General features: G+C 49.1%; 10 protein-coding genes across 10 annotated transcripts; 4 read left to right on the top strand and 6 right to left on the bottom strand.

The window, feature by feature from the left end:
* Positions 1–124: 124 nt before the first annotated feature.
* On the bottom strand, positions 125–1370 carry EV420DRAFT_1526403 (uncharacterized protein). The gene is made up of 4 exons (XM_060472416.1): positions 899–1370; positions 682–846; positions 470–631; positions 125–416 (listed from the first exon to the last, which is right to left on the bottom strand). The coding sequence occupies exons 1-4, from the start codon at positions 1303–1305 to the stop codon at positions 161–163; spliced, it is 990 nt and encodes a 329-aa protein (XP_060333380.1). The 5' UTR covers positions 1306–1370; the 3' UTR covers positions 125–160.
* Positions 1371–1394: 24 nt separating this feature from the next.
* EV420DRAFT_1304867 (Alpha/Beta hydrolase protein) lies at positions 1395–4019 on the top strand. The gene is made up of 12 exons (XM_060468465.1): positions 1395–1651; positions 1713–1918; positions 1967–2090; positions 2141–2277; positions 2324–2372; positions 2422–2561; positions 2613–2743; positions 2791–2905; positions 2959–3201; positions 3259–3339; positions 3393–3615; positions 3668–4019. The coding sequence occupies exons 1-12, from the start codon at positions 1564–1566 to the stop codon at positions 3958–3960; spliced, it is 1830 nt and encodes a 609-aa protein (XP_060333381.1). The 5' UTR covers positions 1395–1563; the 3' UTR covers positions 3961–4019.
* A 714-nt stretch (positions 4020–4733) lies between these two features.
* On the bottom strand, positions 4734–5211 carry EV420DRAFT_1477397 (uncharacterized protein; the record flags this gene model as incomplete). The annotated part of the gene is made up of 2 exons (XM_060469418.1): positions 4734–4767; positions 4826–5211. 2 exons carry the CDS (start codon positions 5209–5211, stop codon positions 4734–4736), a joined length of 420 nt encoding a protein of 139 aa, XP_060333382.1.
* An 81-nt stretch (positions 5212–5292) lies between these two features.
* Positions 5293–5968, top strand: EV420DRAFT_1619176 (uncharacterized protein; the record flags this gene model as incomplete). The annotated part of the gene is made up of 4 exons (XM_060475447.1): positions 5293–5454; positions 5573–5697; positions 5755–5779; positions 5867–5968. The coding sequence occupies 4 exons, from the start codon at positions 5293–5295 to the stop codon at positions 5966–5968; spliced, it is 414 nt and encodes a 137-aa protein (XP_060333383.1).
* Positions 5969–6523: 555 nt separating this feature from the next.
* On the bottom strand, positions 6524–7778 carry EV420DRAFT_1619177 (ribosomal protein S5 domain 2-type protein; the record flags this gene model as incomplete). Its single annotated transcript, XM_060475448.1, has 6 exons — positions 6524–6691; positions 6742–6803; positions 6848–6953; positions 7010–7484; positions 7533–7635; positions 7694–7778. 6 exons carry the CDS (start codon positions 7776–7778, stop codon positions 6524–6526), a joined length of 999 nt encoding a protein of 332 aa, XP_060333384.1.
* Positions 7779–9219: 1441 nt separating this feature from the next.
* On the top strand, positions 9220–13386 carry EV420DRAFT_1526437 (uncharacterized protein). The gene is made up of 7 exons (XM_060472417.1): positions 9220–9571; positions 9627–10136; positions 10185–10271; positions 10479–10520; positions 10571–11646; positions 11702–13173; positions 13225–13386. The coding sequence occupies exons 1-6, from the start codon at positions 9325–9327 to the stop codon at positions 13016–13018; spliced, it is 3279 nt and encodes a 1092-aa protein (XP_060333385.1). The 5' UTR covers positions 9220–9324; the 3' UTR covers positions 13019–13173; positions 13225–13386.
* Positions 13351–15975, bottom strand: EV420DRAFT_1619179 (uncharacterized protein; the record flags this gene model as incomplete). The annotated part of the gene is made up of 6 exons (XM_060475449.1): positions 13351–14343; positions 14394–14870; positions 14930–15116; positions 15170–15727; positions 15777–15809; positions 15869–15975. 6 exons carry the CDS (start codon positions 15973–15975, stop codon positions 13351–13353), a joined length of 2355 nt encoding a protein of 784 aa, XP_060333386.1.
* A 125-nt stretch (positions 15976–16100) lies between these two features.
* Positions 16101–17098, bottom strand: EV420DRAFT_1526445 (uncharacterized protein). Its single transcript, XM_060472418.1, is given in 2 exon segments — positions 16101–16491; positions 16502–17098. 2 exon segments carry the CDS (start codon positions 16676–16678, stop codon positions 16405–16407), a joined length of 264 nt encoding a protein of 87 aa, XP_060333387.1. The 5' UTR covers positions 16679–17098; the 3' UTR covers positions 16101–16404.
* A 252-nt stretch (positions 17099–17350) lies between these two features.
* EV420DRAFT_1619180 (uncharacterized protein) lies at positions 17351–20956 on the top strand (the record flags this gene model as incomplete). Its single annotated transcript, XM_060475450.1, has 7 exons — positions 17351–17473; positions 17524–17573; positions 17624–18767; positions 18819–20008; positions 20063–20067; positions 20111–20265; positions 20306–20956. 7 exons carry the CDS (start codon positions 17351–17353, stop codon positions 20954–20956), a joined length of 3318 nt encoding a protein of 1105 aa, XP_060333388.1.
* A 683-nt stretch (positions 20957–21639) lies between these two features.
* Positions 21640–23255, bottom strand: EV420DRAFT_1639946 (L-arabinitol 4-dehydrogenase; the record flags this gene model as incomplete). Its single annotated transcript, XM_060477037.1, has 9 exons — positions 21640–21798; positions 21858–21923; positions 21975–22031; positions 22091–22346; positions 22400–22556; positions 22615–22734; positions 22796–22865; positions 22922–22979; positions 23044–23255. 9 exons carry the CDS (start codon positions 23253–23255, stop codon positions 21640–21642), a joined length of 1155 nt encoding a protein of 384 aa, XP_060333389.1.
* Between the last annotated feature and the right edge of the window lie 153 nt (positions 23256–23408).

Raw genomic sequence — 23408 nt, forward strand, 5'->3', positions numbered from 1 at the left:
GCGACCAATGATTCAGTATAGAATCACAAAGTAGACATCTCTTCAGAGAACATGTGAATATGACAATATCTAGATCAATAAACAAGCGGTTACAGTGTTGTATGCGATACATCTAAAGTAACAACATCAAGATCAATAAGCATCTCCCATCAATATACCATTACTTCTTCGATTTGCGTTGTTTAGTAGCCGGCTTCGATGGTGTTGCCGTACTAGTACCTGCAGTGGGGGCGGAAGCAGGTTGCGAGGCAGGTTCTGTCTTCTGTACCGCCTGCTTTGGGGGTTTTCGGTGCATAAGACCAATGACCAACGATCCTGCTGTCCCAGACAATAGCAAGAGAATAAATCGAGGAAGTCGGACGGTCACGTTGTAAATTTTGGTCATCCAAGTGGCGACGAAGTCCACGATGTACTCCCTAGAGCAAGAACTGAGCTGAGCTGGGAGAAAAATAAAGTAGAGATGAGTTACCTTTCGCCACCAGGTGCGTAGGCAGTCTTCCATGGCGGAGTAACTTTCCAAGCTTCCGCTTTGAGGAAGTCATGTAGAGCTCCATCTCGCAGGCGAAGGTTCTGGGCTCGATAGAAGCGCAGAGTCTGACCACGATCTGTTAGAATGACAATGAAAGGTGCCCTACATATATTCAGGCTATGAGAGAGAACGACATTGGCGAAACAACTCACTGCCACACGCCCCATTTTGTCGTGATGTATGTGACGTTGAAATAATCAATCCGTCCCCAACGTACATTCGGGAGATCTTCAGCAAGGAGTGTCTGGTTGTATGCTTCATCAAAGGCGTCGTCGACGAACTTTGATATCCCGTCTTGTCGCGATGCGCTGGCAGAACTACGCGGACAGACGGTAAGCACATACAGGAAAGAATAGAATGGCGACGGACATCAGCAATGCCCAAACACGCTCGGCCTCCTCCTCTTCCGTAAGCTCTTCCTTAACAATCATTTCCTCGTAGTTATCATCTGTGATGAGCGGAATCCGGCTGTCCCAAGGGAGAACTTCAGCAGCTGCCAACCTCTCCGTTATGTTAATCCCAAATCGCGAAAAGAGCGCCACCGCTGGCTCGGACGCAAGCCACGTCTTTGCTTCGAAGAGTTTCAGCAGGTCACTGGGCCGTAGTGGTGCTGATTCCTCTTGTGAATCAGCAGGAACGGGCGTGGAAGCGGGATTGGGAATGGGAACCTCAGAAGGTACAGCCTGGCCTGGTGTCCATCCTTCTGAGAAATACTGCGCCCTGGCGAGAGACAGGCTGCAGAGCAACGCGAGCCAGTAGACGGTCAGATACTTCATGGTGGAGGCGGGCGATAATGCAGCGTAGCCATGTGGTCGTTATCACCTGTCACCGCGATCAGAAGATTTGGAGGGTGTTGCCTGATTGGGTTTCACTCATTCTCCACGTATCTTTACCAGCCGCCGAGGCTGTACTAGGTCTACGGACTCTTTCGTCCGTGTTTCTTTCTGGCAACAAGGACCTCCAAGACGACTGAATCGCTGGCAGGAGCGTAGCGGTCGCCTAGTCGTGTTTATTCGCCAAAAGGTCTGGGAACAATGCTCCCAACTTTCCACTCACGCGCGCTTCTGGTGCTGGGACATGTGTTACTGTATTCGTCTTTTTCTCGCGCTGCTCCGACTGACAGTCAGTACAATTCTTGCGTTCTGGTTTACCCAAGGTCATTACTGACCACGTCGACGCACAGTTCCATCCGCAGCATCCTTCTACGTGCCGTCCTTGCCCGACATACATCAAGACCCAGATCATCCGCTGAAGATATATGCAGGTCATCTTTCGTCTGACCCAGATGCTATTAAGGCGCCGGTGACAGACGTGACGGCACACCTGTACTTTGTACTTGTCAAAAACCGAAGGACGGCTGACCGGGATAGGGTTATTTTTTGGTTTAATGTGCGTCATGAAGTACCTGTCGCACATCTATTCACTGATAGCATATAGGGTGGGCCCGGCTGCTCGTCTTTCGATGGGCTCATGATGGAGAACGGGCCTTGGAGGATGGACGGCAAGGGTGGATTCAAGACAGTGGAAGGCGGGTGGGAGGAATACACCACCATGGTTTATGGTAAATCTACTCTTTTCATTGCCTGCGTAACCTGAAATATTCGCTTTCAGTCGACCAGCCCGCTGGGACGGGTTTCTCTTACACGAGCACTGATTCATATGTCCACACATTCGACCAGGCCTCAGAGCAATTACTAGAATTCATGCGCAACTTCTATAAAGTATTCCCGGAGTACCTGCGGTCAGATGTACGCTCCCCGGACTTCGCATGCTTCAAATCTCACGTGTTTACAGACATATCTAGCTGGGGAGAGCTACGCAGGACAATATATACCGTTTTTTGGTAAGCGACGCAGCCTTCTTTGTCGCGTTCTTACTCAGCCCGTGGCTAGCCGATGCTATATTAAATTCCAATCTCGGCATACCGCTAAAAGGTGCTGCGATAGGCAACGGCTGGATAGATGTACGCTCGCAGTATCCTTCTTACATTGACTTTATGGTCAAAGTTGGCATACTGGAAGAAAATTCAGATGTAAGCACCTCAAGTGGAATCTACGATGATGTCATATTCACGCTTATGTAGGCCTGGAAGGAAGCCAAACAGCATACGGATGACTGTGTTCAGGCCATGAAAGATATAGTGGGCACGGAGCCGATCGTTGTAGAAGAATGTGAAGGCTTGTTACTCGAAGTGTCGCAGGTGCGGAGACGCGTGTAAGTCAGCTTTCTCTTGGTTATGGCCATTTATTCAACACCAGTAGTGCGGCTGGTAAAGAGATGTGCATGAACATCTACGATGTACGACTAGACGACACCTACCCTGCTTGCGGAATGAACTGGCCTCCAGATATCAAGCCGGTCACAAATTATCTAGACGTACGCCTTCGCTGATTTATATTCGCTGGGTATGAAACTGACGGAGCTTGTAGCGCTCCGATGTTGTACGCGCTCTCCATGCGGAGGACCATTCTACTTCGTGGACCGAATGCCGGGGTCGTGTTCACACAGAACTGAAAGAAAAGAACTTGAATTCATCGATCACTGTGCTCCCGAGTGTGATAGAGAGAATACCCGTTCTCATATTTGCGGGGGACCAAGACATGATTTGCAACCACGTTGGCCTCGAGTCGATGATTGCAAGTATGACCTGGAGTGGAGCAACTGGCCTTGGAGTGCGCTTAAACATCATGATGAGAAGGTTGTATTGCTGACGCGAGTTTCCGCTTTAGACAGTACAGACACAATCCTGGACAGTGGATGGGAGCCCTGCGGGCACATGGGTCAGCTCAAGGAATCTGACCTACGCGAAGGTATGCACAACTTTACTATCAATTTTTATAGGCATTGAACAAAATTTATATAGATATTCGATACCTCACATATGGCACCATTCGATGCACCACATGTAGCGCATGATATGATCCTACGATTCATGGGTGTCGATTTCTCCCAAATCCTCGAAGGCTCTGCGCGTATTCCAAGTAGCATCGGGGACAACGCTAAGCCGCTGTTCACGGACAAGGTTGAGGAGACTACAGCACCCGTATCAACAAAAACGCCAGAGCAGGACAAGGCTATGTGGGAAGGTCCGTTACCCTTTTTCTCATACTCTCTTCTTCCAGTCCTTACGTCCAACAGCGTACTACAACGCCGGTTCCGCAGCCCTTGTCCTCGTGCTCATATTTGTCGCCGTCGTCGGTTTCTTGTGGTGCAGAATGCGGAATAAGCCCAAGTTGCGTTTACCGATGAATAACCGGAGTGAGGAAGAGAGTATACCCCTTAATGCTTCCATGGCCGACGAGAATGGCGATGAGGGGGCGTATAGACAGAGGAAAGGGAAGGAACGTGCTGTTGAGCCTCCGGAGCCGCCGATATTTGAGCTGGGGGATAGTGATGAGGAGGATGATGAATATCATAAAGGGAACCTGTAATGAGTCGGGATTTTCTGTATAATGGATTAATTATAATTTGGTGTTTTCACTTGCGGATTTACTTAACTCGCTTAGTTGTCATCAATAGAGGTTCCAGAGGACTGGATCGTGTGTCTTTGAGCGACATCTGACTAGCATGGCTCTTGATGATGAGGTGCTATTTTGTAAGGCTAGCTTGTGTCGCACATTTCTTGTTGGATGATACTGTCACTGCGGCGATGGCTACATAAACGCCCTGGGGCTACCCGGAGTTTTTCTGGAGCATATCTTGAAGCTTAACGCTGATTGGTCAATCATGATATGCTCAAGGTATACGCAAGAGACCGCACTAGTCTTATGTTCTCATCACCGCAGTGCGTAGTAAAGGTTTCCGTCGACGACTGGTTCAAGTGTGATCAAGGATATTCGCGTCCTGGCTATCTATACTATACCAGAGCCACGGAGGCGACAGAAGAAACGTAGAAGCGTCTTCACAGGAGCAGGGGTGTGTGCAAATTCAACAACACAACAGGCGAAGAGCAAATGAAAGCAACTGGTGATAGTATTTTGTTCGAGCATCGTCCCCGTCTTGCGCGACGATGTTCATAATATCGCAATAATTCTACAGTCTCACGGTATAAGCCCCGGCATGGCAGCTCAATAGAACGCGCCTTTAATGCGGGGCATGGGAAATCTGGAACCAGCTTCGATGATTCCGCTTCCCAGTCCTCGAAGGTCTGTTCGACATCCTTTGCCCATCCGAGCGCTTCTAAATCGTGTATGATATGTGCGCACTAATGGCGACAGCCTTGTCCAAGATCATCGAACCTGGGCATGGATGTGATCAATTAGAATCGACGACCCAGATTATCGATGCTATACGCACCTATACCCGTCCCTTCCCTTCTCAAAAATGGCAGCACTGATCTCTCCAATCATGCGAGTAGCAGAGAGCTTCAAGATATAGGGCGTAACAAGCTTCCAGTCTTCGCCACCAGCCAGAGTGGAGAATGGAAAAGACAGATACTCGACCACGATGATGCCGCGAAACATATCATTAAGATCTGTAGCGGAAGGATGCATGTCGAAGCGAACAGACGCGTTGGTGCTCGAGTTGAAGAACGACAGAGTGAAGTGGTAGAGCGTGCGGTCGGCGTTGATTTCGCCAACGACTACTACTGTGTCGACTTTGAGATCAGTCAGGACGGTAGGCGCATCGTCGGATTTCATGATGAAAACGGTCGGTCGCTGGAGGATAGAAGGCGTCGCCATCGTCGAAGCTAATCCGAATCGATGTGGCTCAGGACAAGGCGGGGGTCCGAGTCTGGGCCTTGAGCTTGATCACAAACAGTCATGTCATCCCAATCGAGTTCAAAATCCAAGTCTAAATCCAAGAACAAAGAATTTATCATCAAAAGCAATTCCCGTAACCAAAATCAGTGTCATTGGTGCCAGAAAACACCACAGGACCTTGGCTCGGACAAACCATTCCAGACATGCAGTCGGTGTAAAGAGGTCAGTAATTTATGGTGCTATTCACAGGCAATTTCGGCTACATCGTTTTTAGGTCATATACTGTGTGAGTACACGCGTCTATGTCGCGTAGAAGACGCGTTCATCTTCAAATACACAGAGCACAGAGTGTCAGCGACTGAACTGGCCGCTCCACAAACTCCCTTGCTCAAAATCGAAAGAGAGGAACGCAATTCTCGCCCAAGATCCAGCTCGTGCAGCAAGCGCGGCTAAATTCGCGAAATGGTACGCGTCTTATAGACTTTTCCATCTTATCCTAGCTGACTTATCGGATACGAGAAGGTTCGAACGACCCCCCAAACTCGACGTTTTACGTCAAGCAGCCATGCAAGCCCTCGACATCATTAATCCATCCCGAAAACGTTGACCGCAAGCTTTTCACATCCGAATGAAGCTCCATCCTGATTACAAAAATCGTGATCCGGACGACAGGTATATCCTGGAAAGAGGGCCTCATGTTTCCCAAGGAGACGATGTTGGACCCTATGCCGACTGACAAGCGAGACCACCTTATCGAATATATAAAAGTGCAGAATGATTTTGTCAAGGGACGTGGTGAGATTGGCGTCGTTCCAGTGATGATGGAAGAGGCGGAGGTAGGCGCCGATGGGGAAGCAAAGACTCGGAACAGCTCTTGGCTACCTCTCGCGTTGCCATTCACCCTGGAAGAGGCAAAGATCATTATGAAACGGGCTAAGCTGGGGCGACGTTTTCTGGGTTCAGCAGCCTTGTTATCTCAGGCCTTCTGTTGCTGATAGATATGCATTTGCAGGAAGCCCGTCTTCGAGATACCTTGGCAGTCCCGGAGGCGCAGTGGGATGAATTCGTTCCGAATCCCGAGAAAGATCGTGCTCATTGTGTGCTCCCGGAGCATCTACTGAAGGACAACCCAATGGAGTACTTTGTTAACAAGGCGGTCGAGATGCACTTGAACGACCCTGACAATGGCGCGTAGTCTGCCAATGCGTACTTGCATGATATCATTTGTACGCCAATTGCCTATGCTGTAGTACCATACATTGTGTATAAATCCAATCTTGTCAGGCGAGCCTCAATGTTTACGTCCACGCGCAGACGACTTCTTCGAAGCCGGTTCATCCAGGAAACCACCTAATTCCAGGGCGTTCCGAGCAGCTTGATTGATGTGCTTGAACCGGTCCGGTCCAAGATGGATGCCTCCGAAATATCGTGTCACTACGACAAGGACATTGTTGATATCCTATTCATCGGTAAGTGGGAGGTTACACAGTGAATGAGTTGAGATCTAACCAATATCTGAAGTAAATGTGCTAAGCGTCCACCGGCAGCGGTTTCACCATCATCATCGTTATCTGAATCCTTTTAGTTTGCATCGACGCGACAAATATCAAGGTACCTTGGTGGAGGAGCCCTCCTACTTCACATCGCCAAGCATTGATAATTGGGTGTGCTGCTCTAGCTATTCGCCGATCGGAGGACAGGTGAGAAAGTATCAGAGGGACCTAGCAATACGTATTGAGATCTAATGGGCGTAGTATTATTTGTGGCTTCGACGTACCATCGAGGGATCCGATATTGAGCACGCTCTACCGATGAACGAACTCCTGCGATCCGTTATGGGTTCGGCAACGAATATTTCGACGCCTTTAGGCAATGAGACCGGAACAGATGGCGTAGGATCAGCGGGTGTTATAGGTACCGACGTTGCTGGTATATCAGGATGTGTCGATTCCCTCTCATCCTCCCGGAGCAGTTCTCCCGCCTTGTCCGTATTCAGGTGATCTTCATACCACTGTACGCATCTGTCCAGGACGTTCTGAAGGCCATCGAAGACACAGACGTTGTCCTCTATCCATTCTACGCCATTTATAGAGATGAACGTCTTCAACACTGATCCAAAAAGAGCAGAGTCGATCCCGAAAGCCCCGATGTACCGCGACAGTAGTTGGAGCTGGGGGGTGGACGTTGATGGGTAGGATGGTGGGATGGATACCAAGACCTTGATGGATACCTCATCGTGGGGGGAAGGAAAACTGTACTTTGTCATCTGGCAAATCAGATATATGTTGGAAAGCCCTCACCTTAGAACGACTTCATACCGCACCGTACCAGTGTCATCGGTTGACCTCTCTTCTGGAGGATGCCATATCCGTATAGAGTCGTCTCCGTAGATCGATTTCAGGACTGTTCGTAGCCTTGATCAGCGAGAAAAAGAATCAGACGAAGTTTGTGAGGTTCTTACCTTCTATTTCTGAGGCGACTGGTTCACGATCAATTTGAAGTGTCAAAATTAAGTTTTCTAGCTCTTCGGCATCTGAGGTATCCATCGCGGGCGGGAGAATTTAAGAGGGGGATATCGCTACTGCACTCGAACGGGTTATAGTCGGGAAAGCCGTGAATGTCGACATTTGTTTTTCCACCCGGTACGCGGCCCGAAATCCGGTATGTAACAAAAAGTAATACCGTGACCACCTTCCAAATCGGTTGTCTTTGATTTTGATCGTCCACGCCGACTGCACGTACGCTGTTTCTCGCGACGACCAAGGGGGCGGGGGCGGTACTCCTCGTTATGTCATTAATTTTGTCTTCTATCTTCGTTTCAAGGTCTGATTTGGAGGCATCTCAGTTGTTCCAAGAGATCAACACTTACCCGGACCGATGTGCATGCTGTTGAACTTACTTTGGAATTTCTCTGTTCTATTCTGACCTGTGCTCGATTCATCAGAGCCGGGGTCCTCAACGAACAGAACACCGTCAACTTTCGGGAAAATCGAGCAGTATTTCTTTCGATAACTTTCTCAGTTGCCATGTGCATCGTTGATCTGTCTGGTCTTCCGTGTGGAAGACGATATATCGCGAATGGTTGTTTTCTGCAACCAACCAACCTCCCGGGACATGGCTTTGTTTCCGGGGTTCAACATTCAGCGTTTCAACTTTCACCGGTGTCACCTACCAGCCGTCGGAATGACATCTTACCGGTCCTCAATATCCTGACAGAAGCTGTAGGAAGCGCCGTCAGTCCCAAAATCAAATCTTGTTTAACGATGGACAGTACGTATTTTGTTCAAGTCCCTACTTTCCATTGCGCGGAAAGGCCCCAAACTGAACTTTGCTCCACGTAATAGTATCGTGCGGGGAAAAAGTGATACACCCTATACGCCTCCATCGCCGATATCTAGGGATATACTCAAGCGTTCTAGTCCGAAATTGATGCATTTTCTCGGACGTGCGTCCGTCGGTGTCGCCACATAGACAGCAAGCTTTCCGTTCAAAACATGAGGGCACACTATCATTTTCGTGAGACAGATCACAACGGCATGGTGCGCCTGCCGGTCGTTGAGTTTTCACCTCACGACCTGTCGCAGCACATTCTGCCTGATCCTGTGCGTTCCAAGAACTTTCATTACTTGCATCAAAATCAGTTTCTAAAGCATCGGATCCGATAGACAATTATTGATCATGAGATGTTGCTGGTGGCGGCGTGCCTATGATTCTTCACCGAGTTAGCCATCAAACTTTTTCTAGACGATTTCTATCATTTTATTATAAGACCGTGGATCGACTTGCTGGTTATTAAAAAGTTCGAATTTTTAGCCGAGGTATGTAAGTTGTACATGAGGCTACTTGATGATATGTGCAATCTGCGATCGGATACATATAGTCAGGCATTTTTTATTCCTTATAGCCGTCCTGCCCCCTCTTACCCCCGCCGTTAAGCACTGGCAGTCGGCACCGCTTGCCCAGACCCGCCGGCGCCGCGATCAAAATGTTACATCACTATTTGTCTCTGTTGTTTCTCCGTGCCGTTGCAGCCTGTCCGTATCCGGAAATCGGAGACTTTATCCCGTCACACCACGGCCATCGTTGGACACGATGAGCTCAGCTCTTTCCGTCCTCTTTGCCCTTTTCCTCATCCTCCCTAATGTTCTCTGCACACCAGCAGATCTCACTTTTAATGACTGTTTCGACCCTAATGCCAACGTTTCCGAAAAACTTACTGTCTCTAACGTTTACGCGCAGGTTCTTCATAACGCCAGCCTGAACAACTACCTTGATCTCGTCGTCATTGGCGAGACACCCGTGGAGATAATAGGTCGCTCTGACTCGAGTTTGAACCTTGGTATGCACATTTTCTTTCATTCTCAAAAACGTGCTTTTACGCTGGGTCGTTGCAGCCACCCTCTTTACATCGACTTCCATTCTAACATTGAGCGCTTGGTCAAGTAGCTCATACTTATGCACGAATATCCATCCTCCCGATTCGGAACTCTCTGCTTCGAACGACACCAACGACGACTATTATTGTCCTATTCCCGCCGGAGCATTCGCCTTGTCAGCTCAGATACCATGGGGATCAGATCGCGCTCTCACTACTCTCACTACTCGTTTGAGGGCCGTAGACACTTTCAGTAATGAAATGTTGTGCATCGAAGTCGAAACTACCCCCTTGGATCCCGACGACGACGAGCCCTATGGCGCGGCCGTGACCATATTCTGGGGGACTGTTGCTTTGGCTATTGCCTATTGGGTCGTCGTTGGGATAGCACGAATTGTTTCTGCTTGGAACCGTGGTATCAGCAGGCCAGGAAAGGGTTTATGGGAGCGAGTGCAAAGCGCCGGTTTTATATTGGCTAGTGCGATGAGTGGAGAGCGCTTCGCGACATCGCCTGCCCTGTTGAGATTCAGTGCGTTCCAGTTATCCTCTGCCATTCATTTTGGCTCATGCATTCCAGGTACTCCCTCCATGCGAGATATCATCTTCCATACGCAATGGTGCTCCGTCTTGGCCATGGTCGCCGTGCAATGGCCGGCTTTCGTGTGTAAGTCTTTGTTTCTTCTGTGATATCGGTTAATCCTCCTCCTGGCGCCGGCATGGTGAAAGCACCTTATCTCGTGATAGCTTTCAGCATTGCTAAGGCAAAAACTACCGCGAGAGAAGAATCCATATATGTCGTTATGCCAATATCTCGGGGTTTTCTGTGTATCGTTTGCGTTATGCTGATCGTTCCTCCTTAACGTCTTTTTAGATCCTCTCTTGACTCAGACGGCTTGGGCTACCCTATCATACAGTCAGTCTATTTTTATCATCCGCGGCATACGTCCCTTAACGAAACGTTAGACATAACACTCACTTCCGGTTCTGATCACCATTGGGACCCTTTGTCGACGGCACCATATGATCCGCCTTCCTCCTTCCAGGCTCAGATGTCGGATTCTTCCAATAACCTGTATATCGATTCCTCTATCCCTAATGTCCTGTTCATGCTGCCGGCAAATGCTAGTACTGGCATGGAGGCATTTGCCTACTCAGTGGGCGTACGTCCCCAAGACCTTTTTGGGATCTGTCTCATTCTCTTCCTCGGCATTGCCGCGGCTGCTGTCGCGCTTTCAGCTCTCCTGTGGTTTATCGACTATCTTGCCGGGTTCTTGGGCGGAGCCTTAGGATCGTCTCACTCCGGGATGAAACATCTTGGTGGTACCCGGAGTCCAGCATTTGGCAGCAAAGACATGCTGGACAGTAGTGCTGTTGCCAATGCCACCGCAGAAGAGAACCGGTCACTGAATGGCAAGGATACATTAGGGATAATCAGACCACCATCTCGATACACCCTTGGATCTACCGGGGCTACCGGATTATCTTCTCGTAAACCTTGGTGGAGAATTCGAACGAGTTTGAGTTCTTTTCACGGCAGCGTTCTCCATGGCAATCTCGTCCGGATACTCATCCTTTTCCATCTTCCTGTTACGATATTCTCTGTCTATCAGATGACGTTGCCTCGATCAAGGGCCTCTATGGCTTCCATCGTTCTAGCAGGATTGTCATTTGCTGTCCTTTCCGTTTTGATACCTACAATATTAGTGATCCGGGTGCGGATGACAACGACGAGCAAACTTTATGATGAGACCAGGACTTTATTATCTCTTGGTCCATTGTACAACCACTACCGACATGGTTCCCAGATGTTTGCCGGTCTATTTTTTGCGACTAATGTTGCGTTTGGCCTAACTATCGGCGCGGGTCAACACAGCGGTACTGCACAGGCCATTGTTATCCTCGTCGTGGAAGTTGTATCGGCATTGGTGACGAGTATTTGGTTACCCTGGGGAAATGGCGCCAGCATGGGGCTGATCAGCTTCCTCTTCTGCGTCGGAAGGATTGTAGTGGCTGTCTTGATGCTTATTTTGACCCCTGCTGTGAGTTTAGCGCACCGATCACTTCATTGACTGTCTATAATTAATTGTCTTCTAGCTTTCGATTGGTGCCGGTCCCGGTGGTTGGGTAGCCTATGGCGTCTTAGTCATACTGGCCCTTGTGTATCTGGCGCTACTCCTCATGCTTGTCGTCAAGCTCGTGGAAGCACTGGTTCGAATTGTTGGTCGGGTGGGCTTCGAGCGAAGCAGTCACGTTGTGGATAGTGGTCTTCTTGGAGCATGCGGCTTAGCAGGGTGCTGTGGATCAAGGAAGCGACGAAGATATCGCCGCTCCAACGACAAGAAGCCGCAAGGTGGAAAGGTACAACCGAGATATGATAATGTGGACTCCAAGCATGTCCACAAGCGCGATTCGGATATATCGTCATATCTGCCCCCTGGCTCTCTGGGGACTCCGGTTGGCGGAAAGGGTTCTGTCAGTTCAGGCCCTCCACCCTCGGTATTGAAACCAGAACACGCGCTTAGACCCTATCGAGAAGAGAGTGACGACGAAAATGGCTACATCATGGGGGCATGGCAGCCGTTCCAGACAAAAGCTTCCGGATACATTCCCGTTACCGATACTCCTACAAAACCTCCTCCTCCCACCTCATCTGGGTTCTCACGTGTGGGCGGTGGGCGTGCTCATATCGATTCTCCTTATGCGATCGCTGCGGGCTCTACTACAATTAATGCGGGTTCAACACAGACATTCCCATCTATCGCTCAACAGGTATCGCAGCCTAATGCGAGTTCCGGATCATTGAAACGCCTGGAAGATGAAGAGGACACACCTTCTTTGTCTGCGAACACGGCTATACGGCAACAACAAGAGTATCACGCACGCACAGGTTCTCTACCGCCTGGAGCCATGCCTCCCTTCCATGTTCGAACAAAATCACAAACGGCAATCATTGAGCATGCTGAGGGAGCCAGCCAAGCAGGCCCTTCATACCCCACAGGATCTACAATACGGCCAGTCAGAGACCCCACACCACCGCCCACAGCATTCAATCTCAGGCACTCAAACCCTAACCCGACTACTGATGATGACGGGTCAGATACTGATGTACCAAAGAAGAAACCGTGGTATCACTTGCGGCGGCATCGGCCGCATAGCAGTGAAGGTACGAGTTCTACAGCAAAACCCCAGGATGAAGAAACGCCACCGGATCTTCCGGCCCCGTCAACCTCAGCGCCTCAGAGATCATTCGTGGTCATACGGAAACCACAGCAGTCACCTGCGAGGTCACAAAAGTTGTCCACGGGATCTGAACCAGCAAATCTCTCTCCGTCAGCGGCCGGAGAACCATCTGCACCAACACGAAGATCGTACCCTTCTCGTCCTGGGTCGTCAGGGGCTGGTAATATGTGATCCACCTCCTGATTGGGTTGTTTTGTCTGTTTTATCAATTTGCTATCATGGACTTAAACCGTGCATTGGACGCTTGTCATATATCACGTTCATGACTGTGGATTCCTTTTTACCTATGGAAGATCGGTTTGGATACTGTTCTTGGGAATCTAACAGTTTGTATATCTATTTATATAATTGTCGACATCAATTACAACGGTCCATAGGCTACCTTTACATTTCAACCTATAATGAATACCTAGTGTTGTCCAGTGATGGATATGCATGAGATGATTATTAGATACACAGCAATGTTGTTTAAATTTTCGATGCGAGATAATACCCACTTCCAATCAATCGTCTTCGTCAGATTCGTCGTCATCTACGGTCGAACCGCCCAACCAGAAGACTCTCCAATCCTCCAGGCCCTTGCGGCACCAACCATACAACCCTTGATCCATCTTCATCTTCGCCAGGAGTTCGCCTGATTCCATGCTATTAACGGACTCCAACGAGATATCACTCGCACTACTGGAGGATCGGTTGAGTGGTTGATATGGCGGATAAAGTGGTTGATCCCAATGCCCGCCGACACAGAGGAAGCCTGTGTCACCTCCAGCATCATCCTCGCCATAAACGATGTCATCAGCCCGAGCCTTTCCCTTGCCTTTGCTTAGGAAGCTTACGGACATCTCCTGCACCTCCACCCCGTGCTCACCGAGAGCGATCAGCTGAAGAAATCTTGATGGAGAATCACCATCATTGTTCGAACAAATCCTTGGCGTCACACTTGTTGGCGGTGACTTCCAGATAATCACTCGTAACGGTGGATACGAGTTTGAGGTACCCGTAGGTACCGGGCAAGGCAGAATGTGAGTCTGTTTACCTCGAGTCAACAAATGGACTTTCTTGGTCAGAGGGTACTTTGACGAAGAAGGGAGGGGTATCTCGCATTGTACGGGAGGTATCCATTTACCCAATGCTGAGCTGAAGTCTACGGAATAACGAGACCTCCGTGAATTGAGCGAGCTGTTGAGTTCGCGTGAATGACTGGATCCTGCGCTGTCGTCGTAGAGCTCCACCTCCCCAACAGCAGAATCAGCCAGGCGGATCCAGCCAGCTTTCTTGTCGAAAACGACAAAGATACTGAGATGGGTACCATAGCTTAGGAGTGCGTTGGGAGGCGTAAGTGCGCGATCGCCTCGCGCAGTACTACTGCTATCAGACCTCCTGTGTCCATGATGAAATCGCGAAGAGGATCCTGTGTCGGATGGACTTCGCGCTACATCATGCACGACTTGCTGGAAAAAGGTAATGCTTCTTGGTGTCAAAGGGGTGTAGAAATCCTAAAAGAGAGTTCACTACTCAACATCGTACAGGTAAGCGATACACTAACCTTGACAAAATGAAAAGCACGCTCCCCTTTGGGCGTTTCATACAGCAGTATATTTGACTTCGTGGCTACTGCCAGCATTCGGCCACTAGTATTGCGGTCGCTCTGATTCCATAGAGCGTAAGAGATGACACTTGAGTTTGCTAGACGAGAGCCAGTAGATGCCAGAGGAACAAAATCAGTTGCCCATCGGAGTGGCAGGTCATTGATGACGTCCCACGTTGACTCATCTGAACCTGGTCGGTTGGGTGATGGTGAGCGACTTCCTGGTCGACTTCCAACGTTCGAGGCGCCGATCAGCGAAGCAGGAGACAGCAGGTTGTGGTATGAAGACGTAGGCGGCTCCACAGGGTGATTATTGGGTGCCTCAATCCAGGATTTTAGCCCGCGTGCTATACTACTTCGTGGACGATGCTTTTTTACGGGTGACTGCTGCGCAACCCAATTTGACGGTCTCGACAAGTCTAGTGGCCGTTTTCCCTGTAAAGAAAAGAATCGTTAATTAATATATTATTACAGTCAAAGCACTGATCTTCTACCTTCTGGGCTACCGCCCATTTCGCAAGGCTGGTTAAACTAGACAGGTTGTACATGCGAAGTGTTCGGAGAGATTCTACGTCTTTCGAGATCGGTGAATTAGGATCTGGTCCAACAAGAGCAAGGACGACGCCTTGAGGTGTTCCTTCTCCTGTTTGCTCTACCTCAAGCAGAGATAATTGGTAGACGCTGCAACAATATATCAGATTTGCATTGATTTTGGAAGGTTAAAAGCACCAAACCCTTCACCGAGCCATATCTGCCGTGATACAGCCTCTTCTGGGCCTTTGATCGTGATCCCCACGTCTGTTTCCGACCATTCCTGTGGGTACATATCCAGAACGGAAAGACCTTCATCGTGACCGATGAGCAAGAGCCTTCCGGAAAGGAGGGGAAGTAGACAACGGATGGGAGCCGTTGCGTGAGGAAGAAATCGCGACCCAAAATTATTCATCTTTAGATGCGTAGGACGTATTCTTGTGCTGATAGCGGGTAAGGGTGGCAATGGAGAATTTAATCGCGGCGTTTCTGGAGGCGGCGTGCATAAATTTAGGTCTTCAGTCCGGATATGAAGATAATTATTTGCCGTTGGAGTTGTTGGCTCTTGAATGATGGGGGGAACACTTAGACTGCTTGACTGGGATGTCTCGTCCTGGAACAGATAAACAGTAATTAGGACAATACTACTTAGGGGGCCAGAAAGGCATATAGACAGGCACACCAGTTCATCATTTCCCCACCCGCGTTCACGTCTTCTTGCGCGTTCCTCCGGGGTGACATCCATGTAGCGCTCAGCAGCTCTGAGGTGACAGCCTTTAGGACCTGAATGAATAGGCATTTGCGACATACCGTTTCTCGACCCATCCTCTCCACCGACCGAACCTGGTGTAGAATATACAGTCAGTCACTAGAGGCGTTATGGAGCCACAGCGGAAGCATGCCTGGAATTAGGACCATTCTGTGCTGCGAGGTCGTCGTAGGTTGGGAGCTCGTCGCCTCCACCTTTAAATTTGGCATCCTGTTCCACATAGTACCGGGGTGTGTCCATCGTAGACGAAGATACACTAATGGTGGAAGTAACTGAGAGAGATGTAACTATAGTGCTGGTCCGAGTGCATCTTAGGGACCACGTGCTATGATGCAGTGCTTTGATACTCCCCGATAAAGATCCGCCACGACTACTGTCATTCTTCGGTTGTCATAACCAGTATCTCCAAGTGCTCTACCTTGGCTTGACTGTACCTCACATCTTCCAACAAGTCCTAACGGGGAATATAATTGCTATTGTAGGTCCGGGAATGTTCTTATTTACAAAAGGCTATCTTACGACAAGAACCGGTGCTCGTGCAGTGAAATGGACGAGACATGAACAAAAGGCTTGACCGTGGCATTGATTGTCAGCGGATGAGCACTGCACAGTGATATTCGGTTGTGTTATGCGAGAGCCCAGCCACTCCAGAATGCAAACTTCAGCTTATTATGGACCATGGTACCGTCTTGAGGATAATACCAGGAGGCCCGTTGCTAAACTCCACAAAATACTTGCGAGGAAGAAACACGATGCTTGCTGAAGAGAATCTGTGACCATGAAATTTTTCCCATGGCAGAAGAGATATCAAGATTTGGCGATGTCGGATCATCGTGATAAACAAGATTGCTGTGCGGAGAATGTGAAGGTTGTAGAACAGCCTCTGCAAATAGCTTGTTAGCAGTTTGCGAGAGACGCAAGCTTTAGATAGATAAAGGGACATCTGTTACCGTTTCAATTGCATGCTTTCAAGCTCTTCGCATGTTTTGGTAGGGAAGATGCCGCTGGGCCACTATCACGGTTTAGATGGTTACAAGTTATAATAGACACCTTAGCAAAGAGACACTCTTAACAATCTCATAATAGAAAATGCAAGACCACATACATTAAATCCTAATAAGGTCTTGATGGGACGAAACATCAAAACGGGAACTGAAACGTTATTGAATCCAGTCCGTAGTCATTAGCAAAGAGAAGGGCACCTTTGTCGAAAAAATAGATATCGGCAACAACTGAGACGAAGGTGCGCACCATTACTTTCAGTGAGTCGTTGCAGCGCCCTGATGATCCCGTAATATACGCCTATGCTTGCCTGCGTGGCAACCGAGGCAACAATTTCATGGTGAAGGGAGATCTATCGAACGGGAGCACGGGCCGTCGCCTCGGGTCATTTCCGGAAGGTAAATTCTCGATCACGTGACTGTCACATCTATTTGGCCATCAACATGTGCCAAACAAAGGCCTTTTCTCAACATCCAGCTCAAACGAGTCCTACAACGCTTTCTCATCAACATTCTGCACGAACACTCCATTTGGAGCCACGCCAACGCAGGCCTTACGCCTTCCACGCACGACGCACTCAACGCTCACTCGAATCCACGATCTTGTCTGTAAAATGATTCCTCTCATTCCAACCCTGGCTTTGGCTATTTTCTCGTTTATATGTTCTGCTTTTATTGTTCTTCGCATTGTTATTCCTATCTTGCCGCCCCATCCGTTGAGTAGACGTGTTTCACCAGTGAGTCTTTCCAAAACGAACCTTGGCCTGTCTAATATTTTTTCTCGTAGTCTGAATTCGGTCTTCCTGACTTTCGTTCTCTTTCTTCAGCTGACAAGAGGTACGTAAAATCTGATGCAAAAGAGACCTGATTCTAACGGTCAGACATAGTCACATCTGGCTCGCATCACTCGACCTTCTCGCTTTGGTAATGATCGTATGGCAAGTTATTATGGAATCTCTGGGAGGACCATCCGGTCTCGAGATCTCCGGAGACCCGTTCGCCGCAGTGCGAGTGTGGTTAGCCATGACTGTCAGGCCAACTTGTCTCCTCGTTGTCTCCGCTATCACACTACTTCACATCCGTATGGGTCGTTCCGTTTCGTTTGGATCTAAGCATTGGATGCTCTGGGCTCCAACTGCTTTATTTGTAATAACGTCTACCGCCGTCGCTGGTATCGTAGCAGGTACCGGCGTCACCACTTTCTTTACAGGCCTTATTGCCTATGCATCCGTTGTCGCTATTCTCAGCACGGCAGCGTTTGGTTGTCTCACCGGAACCTTGCTGGTCATTAAGCGTAATCTCGCTGCAATGGACGATTACGAGGATTCATGGCCTCCCGTTCGGCAGATGGAGGAAAAGCCTAGGCCTTCATTCGCCACCGAGGAGATTGATGCTATTCGGGATGGCGCGTCATGGATCACTTCTTCAGCGGGCTCCCGCCGGGGATCCATATCTGCATGGTCATTTTCCACTCATCACACTAGCAGTGGGCGGCCCCAGGGAAGCCATAATGCTTCGGTCCCTGCTAAGTCATCCTTCTGGTTTAGGTCTTCTGCTACAAATGTTGATTCCGTTCCTCCTGTCCCGCCACTTCCTTTGCCATACAGTCCCACTTCTCCTACGTCAGCCAGCCTCGGTGACCCGGATCCATTCAGAAGAGAAGCGCCCACCCCTCTCCCGAACCATCCTCGTAATCGTCTAGATTCCCAGACTTCTTGGTTGACTTCATCCAACGGATCCCACACTGTGATGTCCGCTTGGTCGTTCCCACCTACAGTTCGCGATGATGCCTCTGTGCACAATGGTAGCACTGTCAATTTGCATGCCCAGCTACTGCCTTCTGGTACCGCAGTATCTCGCCCTCCTACACCTGCGATGTCGAGTGCACAAGTCTTAGGCGGATACGGATATACTCCCAATCACAAGGATACCGAGAAAAATCTTAGTAGTCTGGCAACGACGCCCGGAACGCCTCTCGAGATCTCCGTCTATCGGGCTATCGGATGGTTAATTATTATCTGGGTTCCTATGGTATGGTCATGTCTCTTCATTGCATGAACTGAGCTCATATGATGTTCTTAGGGTCTTGCATATCCATACTTGATTAATGTCGTGCGAAATGGTCCCCCATCCGCCATATCATCAATTTTACTCGTTCTGTCTTTCACTTTATCATCCCCAATCCTGGCACTGAATATCCTCTTGCGATCACCAATCCCCATTCCTTCTGGCTTGTTCGATGTCAGAGGTAAAGCCCGTAGCGACGTTCTCCGTGCACCGTCTCCCGCAAGCAGCACCGCTACTTACAAGCACTCTCATGAGTTCAAGAGTAGTACGTGTCCTAGTGTCACGGTGGTTGAAGGACGAAGGAGTGGAGATGTCTGGGTAACTAACGGTGATGCAGTCGATGGCAAAGGCAAGGTTGGCCGTGCTTTGGCCATGATATCTCCTCGGCCGAAACTTTCTGTGCTTCCGCCCGAAGATCATGACGAAGATGGTTTGACGCCTCCGGTCCCGCTTCAGATGGACGATTCCTCTTTGGCACCCTCTGTCGGCAATACGCCTCATTCGGAAACAAGCGAACAATTTGGCAGACTGAGGAAGGATTCTAAAGCCAGTTCTCACTTTTCAGGTGGTGATGAAAGCATGGCTTATGCATCGAGGATCATGATCGCTCAAAGACACTATTCTGCGCTTGCTAGAACCATGGTGCTCCCTTCAGGTGCCCCTGAAAAGGTGGCGATCACTGGTAATGATCTCCTCGCTGTCGACAAAGCGGTCGCTTCTGGAGCCATGCCATCTTCTCGCCGAGTCTCAAGTAGCCACCTTCGCACTCGTTCCGTTTCTTCGATGAGCGTAAACCAGAATGGTCGGCGTGAGGCCTCTAATATTAGTCCTCCGCCTTCGTTTCCATTGCCGCCTACTCCACCTAGTGTTCGTGCCGCCCGATTAGCCAAGCATAAGAAATCCTACTCTTCTGGTTTCTCATTTGGCGCTGTTGACGACTTCAATGAAATTGACGAACTGTCAGCTGGGTTATTGCCTATTCTCGTGCCCGGCTTGAAGGTCGGAGAAGGAATGAAGATCAAGGAACGCAATGTCGCGTCAAGAGGAAAGACGACGAGGATGAAGGGAAAGAAGCTGCCCCTCGCCGAGTTTGGACAGGACGAATTCTCGTCCCCTGAAATGCATTCTACTCCCGCCAAATCCAAAACGGTGACTAATAGGACAAGGAAGGAGTCTCATAAAAGGAATCATCTCAGCTTGCCAAGGTTCCGTCCTTGTTCTTCTTTTCTATGTACTATGTTTCTTAGCCATCGTTATAGTCTCGGTCTAGGAAAAGACGGCGTTCACACACTTGCAGTCTGAGATAGGTGACGCCGTGGGGACTTATATTGCGGTTCCCAGCAACATCGAATTCGGAAGACGAAACACCGTTTTCGGGGGCGAATCAATTCCTAACTATCTCCCTAGCGCCCAACGGCTGGTCTCCATGCTGTACCCCAGCATGTATCTGCGAATCCTAGGGGTGGGGCGCGCTCTATCCACACGTTCACTGGGCTTACGAGCCGAAGTTTCCTCATGGTGTTGATACCGCCCGCTCATCCGTCGCCACGATGGACATGCTGCCGCCTTCTGCTACTACCACTTTGTTCGAATTCGGGAAGGAGCTGGAGGACAACATTGGTCCCCTTGCTGAGAGTACGCCACATAATACTCGAACGAGAAGAGGCCAAGAAGAAGAGGACGAAGTTCCACCGTTGCCTTCCCAAGTATCCGGGCCTTCACGTACAACCAGAGGAAAACGCCGCAGCAGCATTGTGTACGTCAAGTCGGATGAAAATACGCCGCCACAGCAACGCCCGGCTCTCCAGCGATCGATGAGTTCGCTGCGCCGAGCCGTAAAACCGCTGATGAAGAAGAAGACCCCTTCACCACCCTCACCCATTAGTGAGAATGGTCTTAGGCCGTTGTCTTTGCTGCAGAATCGCGATATTAATGCCAGCGCTGGGGCTAGTGCCGCGGCACCCCCTCTAAATGTGGGCAAACGTCTGCAGGTCAAAGCTGGGAAATCTTTAATGCACTTGAAGCTCGAACGATCCGGTACCAGTAAAGTGAGAGCCGCGTTGAGGCAAGAGGAGGAATTGCCTGCAGTTGTCGTCCGCCCACCGTCGAATGTCGATCATCAAGCATACGAATACCGATTTATCAGGGAATAATTGTCCCGTTTTTGAAGGTGACGTTTAAATTCATCTTGTTTTCGCTTTGCTTTGCCTTGACTTTTTATGACATGTTAATATCTTCGTTAAGTTTTGCTTACTTTTGTTGCTTTTTTGCAAACCCGTGGTTTCGTTATGACGTGGTTAATGCCTTGCTATCATCTACGTACAGTTATATGTTGTTATCTCTCCTGCTTTTGCTATCTTGTTGGTCGATGTTATGCTTTCTTCGCTTGCTAGACAAAACGTCCTCATTGTCTTTAACGTTCTTGATGATTTTCTGACACCTTTTTTACGTACCCCCATATGCTTAAATATGCTTCTTTAAGTTAGTTCTCAATTGCAGTGTCAAGTTTTCACTGATTATTAGCTTCGGCCGTCGGCATCTGTATTTTACCTTGGCAGCCAGCCGCCGCCTAACTCAGCACGACCCGCTACTGAACTGCCGACAGCTTAGCCTGCAGCCGCTTTATTACGGCTCCAGATTCACCGTGAGGGGATCACGCCGTATGCGACGTTGGTAACGTTGAAGGATGCAAAGTCAGGACTTAGACAGAATCATGGTCCCATTGGAACGAACACAATATACGGAACTGGATGCTTTTGAAATACGGAAAAGCCTGTTATAAACCCTAACTATGTATTACAAGAGCTTTGTGGAAAATAAACGACCAAAAGGCCACCTAATCCTCCATATCCTGGATCTGTACTTTAATCGCACCTTGAGTAAGATCGGCTGCTACGTTGAAGGCATCTATCGCGTTTTCAAGGGTAAATCGATGAGTGACTAGGGGCTTCATATCAATTAGCCCTCCAGAAATAAGACGGATAGCCTTAGGATACTGATCATCAAGGCAGCATCAACGATATCGTTCGAGTAGAAACCCAAAGATATGCTTACTTGATCAACGTAACGATTGATAAACTTGAGATTGATTTCGTTCAAGCTTAACTGCATGAAAGGGTACTGCAGAAAATGATCAGGCGATAGTAATGCATGACATCCCTGTCGACGTACTACTTGTGGACTCTTTCCCACTCCGATGACCATGAGCGTGCCACCAAACTTGATGGTCTGCAGGATAGTATGTACACGATCAGTAATATATCGAGAGGTGAATGGTGTGGACATACATAGGCGGCAGTAGCAATGCTAGACTCTACACCAGTACATTCCAAGCCTACTCTGAATGCCATACCAGCAGCAGCTTTGATCTTCGCAGCTTGGTCCTCTTGACTCAAGTCACGTTCAATGAGAACGGTGCGAACAGTGAGGACCAATTTCTTCGCAAAGTCCAGACGGTTTTGGAAGAGGTCAGTAATGACGATAGGTTCGGCACCAGCAGCACGAGCGGAGAGAAGAGTGGCCAATCCGATGGGTCCAGCACCACTACCAACGAAGCGTCAGCAAATGTGATATTTAAAGCTGAACAATTATGATACCAAATAAGCGTTGGATCCCCCAAGCGAAGGCCTGAACCCTCTACACCTGCTAGTGCAACAGTCAAAGGTTCACAGAGGGCGCCTTCTTCAAAGGTCATGTTGTCGGAAATACGATGCAACCAGGCGGCAGGATGTACATGCCATTTTGTCAATGTGCCTATATTTTATCATTGTCAAATGGAATAAACGACGGGCTGAACGACACGATAACTCACCATGATATGGAGGAGCGGAAAGAAAGACGACATTAGGGCATCCGTTGTACTTCCCTGTTCGGCATGGCTCGCAGGAAGGTTGGAAGCAGGGAATTTCAGCCTCGATGGTTACTCGGTCACCTGTTATATATATATATCTTTCAATTATACACCTTCGAAACATGGTCTTGTATAAACTCACCGACTTTGAGCTCGGTTACGCCCTCCCCAAGTTCAATCACCTCGCCGGCAGATTCGTGTCCGGATCCACACTGGACAATACAGATGGCATGATTTACAGACTATCATCAGCGAGATCTGAGCGAACCTCGTCATGCAATACCATATTACCGATCCTTCCGTGGCGCCAATAATGAATATCGCTTCTGTTATCGGGACCGAAATGTCAAAGACGCCGTTACCTCACAGAAGATATGAAAGACAACTTACCCACAGATCCCAGACGCTCGAACATGTAAGAGAACCTGACCTGGACCGGGCTTGGGACGGGGTTTCTCTACCATATGCAACTCATGACGGTGATTGTAGAAAACAGCGATATTGGCGCCCTTTGTTGGCTTGTCATTGGGCCCAAGAATCTTGAATTCTGGGTGATCAAGTACTTGACGGGGATCGTACAGCTTGGCGTTCGCAGTGGCCATGGTGAATGTAGGAAGAAAGATGACTGGACGATGGGGTTGTCTTAAGTATCATGACTTCGGGATCAGGACCGCTTTCTCCGGTGAAGCACCAACGTTCAACGTCAGCGTTCCCCCCTTTGTAACTGGGGCATCGGAATACCTCGGTGCTGCTAA

Source organism: Desarmillaria tabescens (assembly GCF_030435595.1).
Source record: "Desarmillaria tabescens strain CCBAS 213 chromosome Unknown EV420scaffold_10, whole genome shotgun sequence".
NCBI lineage: Eukaryota > Fungi > Basidiomycota > Agaricomycetes > Agaricales > Physalacriaceae > Desarmillaria > Desarmillaria tabescens.